The sequence below is a fragment of the Bombina bombina genome, chromosome 2 (assembly GCF_027579735.1).
Source record: "Bombina bombina isolate aBomBom1 chromosome 2, aBomBom1.pri, whole genome shotgun sequence".
NCBI classification, from domain to species: domain Eukaryota; kingdom Metazoa; phylum Chordata; class Amphibia; order Anura; family Bombinatoridae; genus Bombina; species Bombina bombina.
The window spans coordinates 549,089,865-549,103,645 of record NC_069500.1 but is presented as its reverse complement, the minus strand read 5'-3'; the positions used below and the strand labels follow the sequence as shown (position 1 = coordinate 549,103,645).

The following is a 13,781-nucleotide window of genomic DNA, read 5'->3' as shown; positions in this document are numbered from 1 at the left end:
AAAGGTCTTGTAGGCAGTGGTGCCTTCCGTTTAAGCGCCTGCCTTGTCCCTCCCTTCATCCGTGTCCTATAGCTTTGGTATTGGTATCCCACAAGTAATGGATGATCCGTGGACTGGATACACCTTACAAGAGAAAACAAAATTTATGCTTACCTGATAAATTTCTTTCTCTTGTGGTGTATCCAGTCCATGGCCCGCCCTGTCATTTTAAGGCAGGTGTTTTTTATTTTTAAACTACAGTCACCACTGCACCCTATAGTTTCTCCTTTCTCTTGCTTGTCTTCGGTCGAATGACTGGGGGTTGGCAGTTAGGGGAGGAGATATATAGACAGCACTGCTGTGGGTGATCCTCTTGCAGCTTCCTGTTGGGAAGGAGAATATCCCACAAGTAATGGATGATCCGTGGACTGGATACACAACAAGAGAAATAAATTTATCAGGTAAGCATAAATTTTGTTTTTTAAACTTCTCATAAAGTTGATGAAATTTCAAATGACCGACAACATACTGAATTATCCTTCTCTGATGAGGATCTATCTGATTCAGAAGATCTTTCCTCAGATATTGACACTAACAAATCTACTTATTTATTTAAAATGGAGTACATTTGTTCTTTGTTGAAGAAGTGTTAATTATAATGGATATTGAGGAGACTAGTCCTCTTGATCTTAAAGCTAGTAAACATTTCAATTCGGTTTATAAACCTTCTGTAGTTATTCAGTGGGTTTTCCAGTTCCTGATGCTATTTCTGATATGATTTCTATGGAATGGAATAGGTCCGGTGGTACTTTTATTCCATCTTTAAGGTTTTAAAGATTGTATACTTTGCCAGCGGTTAGTTTGGAGTTTTGGGAAAGGATCCCCAAAGTTGATGGGTCTATCTCTACTCTTGCTAAACGTACTACTATTCCTATGGAAGATAGTATTTATTTTAAGATCCTTCACATAGGAAACTTGTATCTTATCTAAGGAAAGTTTATTTATTTTCAAGTCCTTTTCTTAGGCCTGCAATTTATTTGGCTGATGTTGCAGCTGCTTCAATTTTTTGGTTGGAAACTTTAGCGCAACAAGTATCGGATCATGATTTGTCTAGCATTGTTAACTTGATTCAACATGCTAATAATTTCATTTGTGATGCCATTATCAAAACTGATATTAAATCTATGTCTTTAGCTATTCTATCTAGAAGAGCTCTGTGGCTTAAATATTGGAATGTTTGTATGATTTCTGAGTCCAGATTTCTATTTATTTCCTTCCAAGTTAATAAATTATTTGGTTCACAGTTGGATTCATTACTTTCAACTGTTACTGTGGGGAAGGGAGTTTTTTTGCCTCAAGATTAAGTTCTAAGGGTAAATCTAAAGATTCTAAACCGTTGTCGTTCTTAATAAGGAACAGAAACCTAACTTTTCCCCAAGGAATATTTTTCCAATTGGATGTCTTCTTCAAATTGGAATAAATTCAAGCCATTTAAGCCCTTATTCTAGCTTAGCTGGTAGGGGGTAGATTAAGATTTTTCTAAGTTGTTTGGATCAATTAGGTCCAAAATCCTTAGATTCAGAATATTGTCTCTCAGGGGTACAGAATAGGATTCAGAGTAAGATCGCCTGTGAAGATTTTTTCTCTCACGCATTCCAGCAATCCCAGTAAAGGCTCAGAATTTCCTGAAGTGTGTTTCAGATCTTGAGTTATCTGGGGTAATCATGCCAGTTCCATTTCAAGAACGGGGTCTGGAGTTTTATTCAAATCTATTCATTATCCCAAAGAAAGAAAATTCATTCAGTTCAGTTTTTGGATCTAAAAATTTTGAATTGACATGTACCGTCTTTCAGAATGGTGACTATAAGGTCTATTCTGCCTTTTGTTCAGCAAGGGCATTATATGCCCACAATAGACTTGCAGGATGCATATCTTCATATTATGTTTCATCCAGATTATTATCAGTTTCTGAGATTTTCTTTTTTAGACAAGCATTACCAATTTGTTGCTCTTCCTTTTTGGCCTAGCGGCAGCTCTAGGAATCTTTTCAAAGGTTCTCTGTGTTTCCTTTTTTGGACGATATCTTGGTACTTGCTCAGTCTTTACGTTCTGCAGAATCTCATACGAATAAACTACTGTTTCTTCAAAGACCAAAAAGTTCCTTGATTCCTCAGACAAGGGTCACCTTTTTTAGGTTTCCAGATAGATTGTGTCCATGTCTCTGTTTCTAACAGACAAGAGACAATTTAAATTGGTTTCAGCTTGTCGGAACCTTCAGTCTCTGTTTATTTCCTTCAGTAGCTATGTGCATGGAAGTTTTAGGTCTCATGTCTGCAGCATCGGACTCAATTCCCTTTGCTTGTTTTCATATGAGTCCTCTCCAGCTTTGTATGATGAATCAATGGTGCAGGGATTATACTAGGATATCACAAATAATATCTTTAAATCCCAATGTTCAACTATTTCTGACTTGGTCATCATCGTTCAGTTCTAGGGGCCTCTGGTTCGTCCAACCTGGACTGTGTTCTCAACAAATGCGAGTCTTTTCAGGTTGGGCAGCTGTCTAAGGACCTCTGACAGCACAAGGAGTTTGGAAATCTCAAGAGGCGAGATTACCAATCAATATTTAGGAACTCCGTGTGATTTTCAGGGCTCTTCAGTTTTGGCCTCTGTTGAAGAGAGAACCGTTCATTTGTTTTCAGGCAGACAATGTCACAACTATGGCATATGTCAATCATCAGGGTGGGACTTACAGTCCTCAAGCTATGAAAGAAGTACCCCGGATACTTGTTTGGGCGGAATCCAGCTCTTCTCTAATTTCTGCGGTTCATATCCCAGGTATAGACAATTGGGAAGCGGATTATCTGTCGTCAGATTTTACATCCGGGAGAATGGTCTCGCCACCCAGATGTGTTTTCTCAAATTGTTCAGATGTGGGGGCTTCCAGAAATAGATCTGATGGCAACTCATCTAAACTTCCTAGTCATCATAGAGCAGTCGTTTACGCTGCTGGTGGCTCCAGCATGGCCTCACAGGTTTTGGTATGCGGATCTTGTTCGGATGTCCAGTTGCCAACCTTGGCCACTTCCTTTAAGGCCAGACCTTCTAACTCTTATTCTTTATTTATATATATATATATATATATATTATTTTTTTTTTTGCACCTCTGTTTGTCCTGCTTTGTCCTTTCCTACTTTTCCTGGCTTACTTCTCCGTGATTGACTATACGTCAGACTGGTATACTATTGACGTGGGAGGATTCAAGTGCTCTTAAAATTTTTGGAAATCTTTGCCTCTTCCTAGTGGGCAGGAATCGAAGAAATTAGTTTGTCCTGTAAGCATAACTTTTGTCTTATTTAAATTATTATTTTTTTCTTTTGTAGTTGGAAAATTGTACGTTAAAGGAAAAACTGCAAAAGACTGAAGAGGATCTGTCAAGAAGACTTTGTGTAACTCAACAAGTAAGGAGAACCTTTGAAAGATTTTTTTTTTTTTAATTTATCATGTGTTTTTAGTGTACCAGTGAATAAAAATGTGTGTGTGTTTTTTCTTTTTAATAAACCGGATTTAGATTACTGGTACTAAGAATCATATTAACCCCTTAACCACTGTAATGTACAATGTTAAAGGGACAAGAAAACTTTTTTTCTTTTACAAAGATATGACGAGTCCACGGATTTCATCCTTGTGGGATTTATCCTCCTGCTAACAGGAAATGGCAAAGAGCACCACAGCAGAGCTGTATAAATAGCTCCTCTCTTCCCTCCCAATCCAGTCATTCTCTTTGCCTGTGTTAGTAATAGGAAGAGGTAAAGTAAGCGGTTAGTTTTAGATTCTTCAATCAAGAAGTTTTTTATTTTAAAATGGTAACGGTGTGTACTATTTTCCTCAGGGAGAAATGGTTATGGAAGGAAGACATTTTTCTGCCCTGAGGTTGATGATCTTAGCAGACGTTACTAAGATCCATTATGGTTCCCACAGAGCTTCTGAAGGTAGTACAGGAGACATCTTCAGTGTGGAGAACAGTGTCATGCTACAAGCAAAAAAAGGTATGAGGAGACTTGTTATATCAGAACTGGCTGACATATTTTCCCTGCAAGGGAAGGGGTAAGCAGTAGACCTGTTGAAAATGAAAGGTGTTACTGAAAGTCCTGTGTTGATTCATTTTTGCTACTATCGTTTTGCATATTTATGTAGGGCTTGACATTGGGAGAGGCATTGGCATGTACATGTTTTTTTTATTTACTTTGGAAGTCCACGGGGCTTTTTTGTCAAAACCGCTTCCCATGCGGTTAGGCTGTTTGTTAATGCAACGTCCTTGATGGCCGGGGCCTATTTTTGCGCGTTAAGACACACAGTTTCTTTTTATAAGAAGGCAGCAGACATTAGCTCCGGTGGGGCCTACAGTTGGTTTGCAGTCACCGGATCATTTTCGAGTCAGTTTTTCAGTACCCTGGGTGCAGGGGTCACTTTCATTATAAAAAAGTATTTTTTTTGCATTTAAATGTCTCTTGTGGGATAATTTCTCCTTGCATATGGGGTGCAATAATTTTTGGACAAATTAAAGTGTTCCATATAACCGTTTAGCGTTTTTTAACGTTTTTGGTGCAAATTGAGAAAAAATGTTGTGCTTTTATTTCTTAAAGGCGCAGTACGTTTTTTTCTAAAGGTTTTTTTAAATCATTATATGAAGTGATTTACGACTATTGTGGCTATTGTTAGTCTGTTTAACATGTCTGAACTTACAGAAACTCCTTGTTCTATGTGTTTAGAAGTCATTGTGGAACCCCCTCTTACTTTGTCTACCTCTTGTACTGAAAAGGCCTTACAATGTAAGAAGCATATTTTAAATAAAGAAAGTGTGCCTGAAGATGATTCTCAGTCTGAAGAGAGTCAGGATGTGCCGTCTAAATCTCCCCAAGTGTCGCAACCATTAACGCCCATGCAAGTGACGCCAAGTACCTCACATGCGTCTAATTATTTTACTCTGCAGGATATGGCTGCAGTTATGTTAACTACCCTTACAGAGGTATTATCTAATTTACCAGTGTTACAGGGTAAACGTAGTAGGACAGGAATTAATGTGAATACTGAGTCCTCTGATGCTTTGTTGGCTATTTCTGATGTACCCTCATAGGGATCTGAGTTGGGGGTCAGGGAAATTTTGTCTGAGGGAGAACTTTCGGATCCAGGAAGTTTGTTACCTCAGACAGATTCAGATGTTATGTCTTTTAAATTCAAGCTAGAACACCTCCGCCTGTTACTTTGGGAGGTATTAGCGACTCTGGATGACTGTGACCCAATTGTGGTTCCGCCAGAGAAATTGTGTAAGATGGATAAATATCTAGAAGTACCCACTTACACTGATGTTTTTCTGGTTCCTAAGAGAATTTCGGAAATTATTAAAAAGGAGTGGGACAGACCGGGTATACCTTTTTCTCCTCCTCCTTATTTTAAGAAAATGACTCTTGGCAGACTGTCCTTAAGGTGGAAGGTGCTATTTCTACCCTGGCTAAGCGTACAACTATTCCTATTGAGGACAGTTGTGCTTTTAAAGACCCTATGGATAAAAAAATTAGAGGGTCTTCTAAAGAAATTATTCATTCATCAGGGTTTCCTTTTACAGCCGACAGCCTGCATTGTTCCAGTGACTACTGCAGCGGCTTTCTGGTTTGATGCCTTGGAAGAGTCTCTTAAAGTTGAGACCCCCTTAGAGGATATTTTAGATATAATTAAGGCTCTCAAGCTAGCTAATTCTTTTATTACTGATGCCACCTTTCAGATTGCTAAATTGGCGGCTAAAAATGCAGGATTTGCCATCTTAGCGCGTAGAGCGTTATGGTTAAAATCGTTGGCTGCAGATGTATCATCCAAATCAAAGCTCTTAGCTATTCCTTTCAAGGGTAAGACCCTATTTGGGCCTGAGTTGAAGGAAATAATTTCTGATATTACTGGAGGTAAAGGTCATGCTCTACCTCAGGATAGGTCTGTTAAGAATAGAGGTAAACAAAATAATTTTCGTTCCTTTCGGAATTTTAAAGGAGTACCCTCTTCTTCCCCTTCCTCCTTTAAAACAGGAAGGGAATTTTGCTCATACCAAGTCCGTCTGGATACCTAACCAGGCTTGGAACAAGGGTAAACTACCCAAGAAGCCCGCTGCTGCTACCAAGACAGCATGAAGGGGCGGCCCCTGATCCGGGTCCGGATCTAGTAGGGGGCAGACTTTCTCTCTTTGCCCAGGTTTGTGCAAGAGATTTTCAGGATCCCTGGGCACTGGAAATTGTGACTCACAGGTATCAACTGGAATTCAAAGAATCTCTCCCAAGAGGGAGATTTCTCCTTTCAAGATTGTCTGTAGACCAGATAAAAAGAGAGGCGTTCTTATGTTGTGTAAAAGACCTCTCTACTATTAGAGTAATTCGTCCCGTTCCCAGTCTGGAACAGGGGCAGGGATTTTACTCAAATCTCTTTGTGGTTCCCACAAAAGAGGGAACTTTCAGACCCATTTTAGATCTCAAGAGTCTAAACAAGTTTCTCAGAGTCCCATCGTTAAAGATGGAAACTATCCGAACAATTTTACCAATGATCCAGGAGGGTCAATTTATGACTACCGTGGACTTGAAGGATGCATACCTTCATATTCCTATTCACAAGGATCATCATCAATACCTAAGGTTTGCCTTCCTGGACAAACATTTTCAGTTTGTGGCTCTTCCTTTTGGGTTGGCCACAGCACCCATGATCTTCACAAAGGTTCTAGGGTCCCTTCTGGTGGTTCTCAGGCCGCGGGGCAGTGGCGCCTTATCTGGACGATATTTTGATTCAGGCATCAACTTATAACCTGACAAACTCTCATACAGACACGGTGTTGTCCTTTCTGAGAACTCACGGATGGAAGGTGAACCTAGAAAAGAGTTCACTAATTCCTCGGACAAGGGTTCCCTTCTTGGGAACTCTGATAGATTCTGTAGACATGAAAATATTTCTGACAGAAGTCAGAAAGTCAAAAATTCTAAATACTTGCCGAGCCCTTCAGTCCAATCCTTGGCCATCAGTGGCTCAGTGTATGGATGTGATTGTATTGATGCAACTGTGCATGCTCGGACAGTGGAATGGGGACTATGCAAATTTATCTCCTCTAATAAATCTGGATCAAGACACCAGAGACTCCTTTGGTGGTTGTCGCCGGATCATCTGTCCCAAGGGACGTGCTTCCGCAGACCCTCATGGGAGATAGTGACAACGGATGCCAGCCTACTGGGCTGGGGTACAGTCTGGAATTCCCTGAAGGCTCAGGGTGTATGGACTCAGGTGGAGTCTCTACTTCCAATCAGTATTCTGGAATTGAGAGCAATATTCAATGCGCTTCAGGCATGGCCTCAGTTGGCTTCGGAAAAGTTCATCAGATTCCAGTCGGACAACATCACGACTGTGGCTTACATCAATCATCAGGGGGGAACGAGAAGTTCCTTAGCGATGACGGAAGTATCCAAAATAATTTGGTGGGTGGAGACCCACTCTTGTTATCTGTCAGCAAGATACGAATCCAGGTCGAGGGATCCTCAGGCCGAACTAGTAGATGCCTTGACAGTGCCTTGGTCGTTCAACCTAGCTTATGTGTTTCCACCGTTTCCTCTCCTTCCCGGGGTTATTGCCCGGATCGAGCAGGAGAGAGCTTCGATAATCTTAATCACACCTTCTTGGCCACGCAGGACTTGGTATGCAGATCTAGTGGACATGTCCTCTCTGCCTCCATGGAAACTTCCAGTGAGGCAGGACCTTCTCATTCAAGGTCCTTTCCAACATCCAAATCTAATTTCTCTGCAGCTGACTGTTTGGAGATTCAACGCTTGATTTTGTCTAAGCGGGGATTCTCTGATGCGGTCATTGATACTTTGATTCAGGCATGTAAGCCTGTCACTAGAAAGATCTATTATAAGATATGGCGTAAATATCTTTGTTGGTGTGAATCCAAGGGCTTTTCATGGTGTAAGGTTAGGATTCCCAAGATTCTGTCTTTTCTCCAAGAAGGATTGGAGAAAGGGTTATCAGCGAGTTCCTTAAAGGGATAAATCTCTGCTTTTTCGATTTTACTACACAAACGTTTGGCCGATGTTTCGGACGTTCAGTCTTTTGTCAAGCTCTGACAAGAATCAAGCCTGTGTTTAGACCTATTGCTCCACCCTGGAGTTTAAATTTAGTTCTTAATGTTCTTCAAGGGGTTCCGTTTGAACCCAATTGATACTCGCGATTTTGTGGTCATACTGTTTACAAAAGTCTGTCTGATTGTTCTTTTACCCCTCCATCATCGGGGAAGACTCTCTGTGGCCTTGACCGTGCTGGGGCCCTTGGTTTCAGGTTGGTCCTGACTGGGTACAAATCCTTCTATCTTTGAGGCCTAGTTCAGACACGTGGGACCTTTTTATGTCCGGTTGGTCCGGTTAGGGTGCCTAGTGATCACAATCTGATTTGTGTTTTCTTGTTTTTTTTACAAGCTTCAACTAGCATCCTGACCGGACTTGAGGGTCTGTGGTTGCTTAGGGGCATGGGGGATTGGTTCAGTCCTCAATTGCCTTTCAATGTAGTGGGCCGGGACTCCGTTGAGATCTGCATTGACATGCTCAGTCGTTTCCGACTTTTCCGGGAACTAGAGTGTTCCTTCCCGTTGTGGGTTGAAGGCTTGGAGGATTTAGGTCCTTCATAACGCCGTTCTTACGGTTTTGTTTTTCATGGTCTCTTTGGAAGTGTCCTTTTAGGACTTGTTCCTTTTAGAGGTTCTCTTCCTTTGGGTTTTGGAAGTGAAGGCCGTGAGGCTCTGTCTTCTTTCGGGAGTTAGTTGTCTCCATATCAGGGGCGATAGGAGGTGTTGTCTCTCTTTCCAAGCTTTTTGCTTAGGGGATGTTTCTCTGCTTGGGTTCGGGATGCTTTGCATTCTTCTCCCTTGGGTGTGGTCCTCTAGAACGTTAATCTAAAAGGATTCTTTCTACTCTCTTTCTGGTGTCCTGGTTCTTATTTTCCTTAGTGTTGCCCTTGGGGCCTTTGGGCTCTAGAGAAATTGTGTGACTTTGTCACGGCCTAGTACCTTGCTGGAGGGGTGTTGACCTCCGACTAAGGGTGTTCTCTTCCCTTTGGGCTGGGAATTAAGAGTGAGTCCTGTACCCAATTTCCGGGTTTCCCATTTCTCATCCCCTGTGAGGTCTGATTGCTTCAGACGGGGTATCTTGTGTTCCCTGAGGGTGTCGTTCGTTCTAAGACGATTCTGGGTCCTGGGTTCTTGTCTTGGATCCTTCTTGGATGTCTGGAGACTTATGATCCTGTGGACTGGTTCGGGACGACCCAGTTTTTTCAGGGACCCTATGTTGCGACATAGGGGCTAGCTCATTGGGCTTGCAAGCAGGAAGGCCAGAGTTCACATCCACCTTCGGGTACTGGTTATAAACTTTAAGGTCTGACTTGTCCTTCGGATGGAGTGTGCTCCTCTATGGGGAGTTTTTTTCTCTGTTGGGTCAACAGTGGTGTCTGGATGATTTTTCATTTAGTCCGTCTTTTGATCATACTATGGCTTCATGTCTTGTGGGCATGTACGCTGTTCTTATCTGTGCCCTTCCCTTTTGACGGGACAGTTTGTCTTCCTTATGAGCTGGGGTTTCCTCTCTCTGGAGGGTCTTTGTCTTGCCCTGTGTATAGGAGGTTGGATCAGGTGGCTTATTTCTGTAAGGGGCAGCATCTGCTGCTCTGTGGGCTCTGTTCCATCTGTTGGAATTTGATCTCTCTACGTAGAGACTGTCTAAGAGAGCTGTGCCAGGTCTTCTTACGGATCTATTGCTCTTTTCTCTATTCCAGGTCCCAGAGGGTTCTCCTTGGGAGTGCCTTATTTAGGAGAAGCGGATTGGGTTGGCGCCCGCACTCTGTTGGGGTGGGTAAGTCCCCCCTTTTTCTTTTCATTCCCTGGGGGCTTGTGGTTGAGGTCTTCCTGTCCCCCCTGTCTATCAGACATGTTTTTTGCTTGGGCTGGCCCGGTGTTGGAGCAGGATCTGAGATCTATTGCTCTGCTAAATTCATCCTCGGTAAGCCTCTTGAAGTTTCTCCTTTCTCCATGTTCAAGATTTGTGGGAAGGACTGGCGGCTCTTAGCCTGCAACGTTATCCTCTGGTTAGTGGATACTTAGCAATCTGGAGGATCCTATCTTCAGCTGCTTTCTGCTTAACCTGCAAGAATTTAGGTTTCAGAGTCATTTTTATATGACTGCAGTGTTTTTGCTTCAGGTGTTGTTCGTCCGACCTATCTGAGCTTGCTGCATGAGATTTTGTTTCTGAATATTTTGGTATTCTGAGCTGCCTGTTGCTTTTTATAGTGCGGTTGCACTGTGTTAGGGGAACATCCTCTCTGTTTCAGATTCCCGGCTTTATCCCGTGGTTTCTGTTTCTGGGGTCTGGGCGTTGACTCCCCTTGTTTCTATGAGACTGGTTGGGTCTCTGTTAGCCTGACACGGTTTCTCAGTTTTTTTTGCTCTGTTTGTGTGTCGTCCTTAGTTATTTTTTTTTCCTGGATTTCCTTATGCTAGATGGAAGCTAGCTCAGCATACTAATGCACTGTGGCTAATCTGCACTGTAGCAAGCCGAGGGTTGCAAGTTCGATCCCCGGCGAGGTCTACTCAGCCTTTCCTCCTTTCTAGGTTGATAAAATGAGCAGTGCCTTGAGTCCTTTAAGGGGGATTAGCCGCGCTTTACAAGTACAATCATGTTTTCTGCCTGCCTTTTCTTCTTTGTGAAAGAATATGGTAGTTTGTTCCATTTCTTTAGTAAGGGGTGTGTTGTTTGGGCACCGACTGCTGGGTGACAGTGTCTCTTGCAAGGCTGTGGACTATCTGCGGGTCAGTGTCCTTGGGCCTTTTCCTTTTTTTTTTTTTTTTTCCCCGAAATTGTTCTCATCTTTGGACGAAGCAGGATTTTGTTGGGTACAGGTTTTCAAGCCTGGTGCCCTCAGAATGGGTCGCCTCTCGTTTTTGCATTCAGTGTCCTCTATAGCTTGGGTATTGTTTTCCCAAAAGTAATGAATGCAGCTGTGGACTCTTTCTATTTATGAAGAAAAACTTAAATTATGCTTACCTGATAATTTTCTTCAGATGGAAAGAGTCCACAGCTCCTCCCCCATATTTTTTTCTGTGGGGCATCTGTTATTTTTGTTCTTCTGGCACCTTTTTTTACCCTGATATTCTACTGTTTCTTGACAGAATGACTGGGGATGAGGGAAGTGGGAGGAGTATTTAAGCCTTTGGCTAAGATGTCTTTGCCTCCTCCTGGTGGCCAGGTTCTGAATTCCCAAAAGTAATGAATGCAGCTGTGGACTCTCTCCATCTGAAGAAAAGAAAATTATCAGGTAAGCATTTAAGTTTTTTTGCACTCTCTCTCCCCTTCTCTTTTGTGCTCTCCCCCTCTCTTTTGCGCTCTCTCTCCCCCTCTCTTTTGCGCTCTCTCTCCCCCTCTCTTTTGTTCTCTCTCCCCCCCTCTCTTTTGTTCTCTCTCCCCCCCTCTCTTTTGCTCTCTCTCCCCCCCCCTCTCTTTTGCTCTCTCTCCCCCCCTCTCTTTTGCGGTCTCTTCCCCCCCCTCTTTTGCTCTCTCCCCCTCTTTTTTGATGTCTCTCTACCCCATCTCTATTGCTCTCTCTCCCTTTTTTTTGCTGTGTCTCTCCCTCTCTTTTGCTGTCTCTCTCTCCCCTCTTTTGCTGTCTCTCTCTCCCCTCTTTTGCTGTCTCTCTCTCCCCTCTTTTGCTGTCTCTCTCTCCCCTCTTTTGCTGTCTCTCTCTCCCCTCTTTTGCTGTCTCTCTCTCCCCTCTTTTGCTGTCTCTCTCCCCTCTTTTTCTGTCTCTCTCTCCCCTCTTTTGCTGTCTCTCTCTCCCCTCTTTTGCTGTCTCTCTCTCCCCTCTTTTGCTGTCTCTCTCTCCCCTCTTTTGCTGTCTCTCCCCTCTTTTGCTCTCTCCCCTCTTTTGCTCTCTCCCCTCTTTTGCTCTCTCCCCTCTTTTGCTCTCTCCCCTCTTTTGCTCTCTCCCCTCTTTTGCTCTCTCCCCTCTTTTGCTCTCTCTCTCCCCTCTTTTGCTCTCTCTCTCCCCTCTTTTGCTCGCTCTCTCCCCTCTTTTGCTCGCTCTCTCCCCCTCTTTTGCTCGCTCTCTCCCCTCTTTTGCTCGCTCTCTCCCCTCTTTTGCTCGCTCCCTCTCTCTCTCTCTCTCTCTCTCTCTCCCCTCTTTTGCTCTCTCCCTCTCTTTTGCTCTCTCCCCTCTTTTGCTCTCTCTCCCCTCTTTTGCTCGCTCTCCCCTCTTTTGCTCGCTCTCTCCCCTCTTTTGCTCGCTCTCTCCCCTCTTTTGCTCGCTCTCTCTCTCTCTCTCTCTCTCTCTCTCTCCCCTCTTTTGCTCTCTCCCTCTCTTTTGCTCTCTCCCCCTCTTTTGATCTCTCCCCCTCTTTTTTGCTCTCTCCCCCTCTTTTTTTTTTTTTCTCTCTCCCCCTCTTTTTTTTTTCTCTCTCCCCCTCTTTTTTTTTTCTCTCTCCCCCTCTTTTTTTTTCTCTCTCCCCCTCTTTTTTTTCTCTCTCCCCTTCTTTTTTTTCTCTCTCCCCCTCTTTTTTTTCTCTCTCCCCCTCTTTTTTTTCTCTCTCCCCCTCTTTTTTTTCTCTCTCCCCCTCTTTTTTTTCTCTCTCCCCCTCTTTTTTTTCTCTCTCCCCCTCTTTTTTCTCTCTCCCCCTCTTTTTCTCCCTCCTCTTTTGCGCTCTCTTTTGCCCTCTCTTTTGCGCTCTCTCCTCTCTTCCCCCCTCTGTCCCCCCTCTTTTGCTCTTTCCCCTTTCTTTTGCTCTCTTTCCCCCATCTATTTTGCTGTCTCTCTCCCCCCCTCTTTTGCTGTCTCTCTCCCCTCTCTTTTGCTCTCTTTCCCCCCTCTCTTTTGCTCTCTTTCCCCCCTCTCTTTTGCTCTCTTTCCCCCCTCTCTTTTGCGCTCGCTGTCCCCTCTTTTGCTCTCTCCCCTCTCTTTTGCTCCCTCTCTCCCCCCTTTCTTTTGCTCTTTCCCCACTCTTTTGCGCTCTTTCTCCCCCCTCTTTTGCTCTTTCTCCCCCCTCTTTTGCTCTTTCTCCCCCCTCTTTTGCTCTCGCTCTCTCTCTCTCTCTCTCTCTCTCTCTCTCTCTCTCCCCTCTTTTATTCTCTCTCTCTCCCCTCTTTTATTCTCTCTCTCTCCCCTCTTTTATGCTCTCTCTCCCCTCTTTTATGCTCTCTCTCCCCCTCTTTTATGCTCTCTCTCCCCCTCTTTTATGCTCTCTCCCCTCTTTTATGCTCTCTCCCCTCTTTTCCCCGCTCTCTCTCTCTCTCCTCTCTTTTGCTCTCTCTCCCCCTCTTTTGTCCTTGCTTTCTCTCCCCCTCTTTTGTCCTTGCTTTCTCTCCCCCTCTTTTGTCCTTGCTTTCTCTCCCCCTCTTTTGCTCTCTCTCTCCCCCCCTCTTTTCCCCCCTCTTTTGCTCTCTCTCTTGCGCTCTCTCTCTCTTCCCCCTCTTTTCCACCCTCTTTTGCTCTCGCGCTCTCTCTCTCTCTCGTGCTCTCTCTCTCTCGTGCTCTCTCTCTCTCGTGCTCTCTCTCGCTCTCGTCCCCTCCTCTCTTATGCTCTCTCCCCTCTTTTGCTCTCTCTCTCCCCCCCTCCTCTCTTATGCTTTCTCTCCCCTCTTTTGCTCTGTCTTCCCTCTCTTTTGCCCTCTCTCTCCCCTCTTTTGCTCTCTCTCCCCCTTCTCTTGCACGCTCTTTCTCTCCCCTCTTTTGCTTTCTCTCACCCTCTT

At 43.9% G+C, this 13,781-nt stretch overlaps 1 protein-coding gene across 1 annotated transcript in view; it reads left to right on the top strand.

Moving 5' to 3' along the window:
• The window catches only part of LOC128649249 (spindle assembly abnormal protein 6 homolog), a 445,197-nt gene that overhangs the window by 206,301 nt on the left and 225,115 nt on the right, over positions 1-13,781 (top strand). The window contains exon 6 of the mRNA XM_053702402.1: positions 3,363-3,440. Coding sequence (XP_053558377.1) covers positions 3,363-3,440 — 78 coding nt within the window. The remainder of the gene's footprint in view (positions 1-3,362; positions 3,441-13,781) is intronic.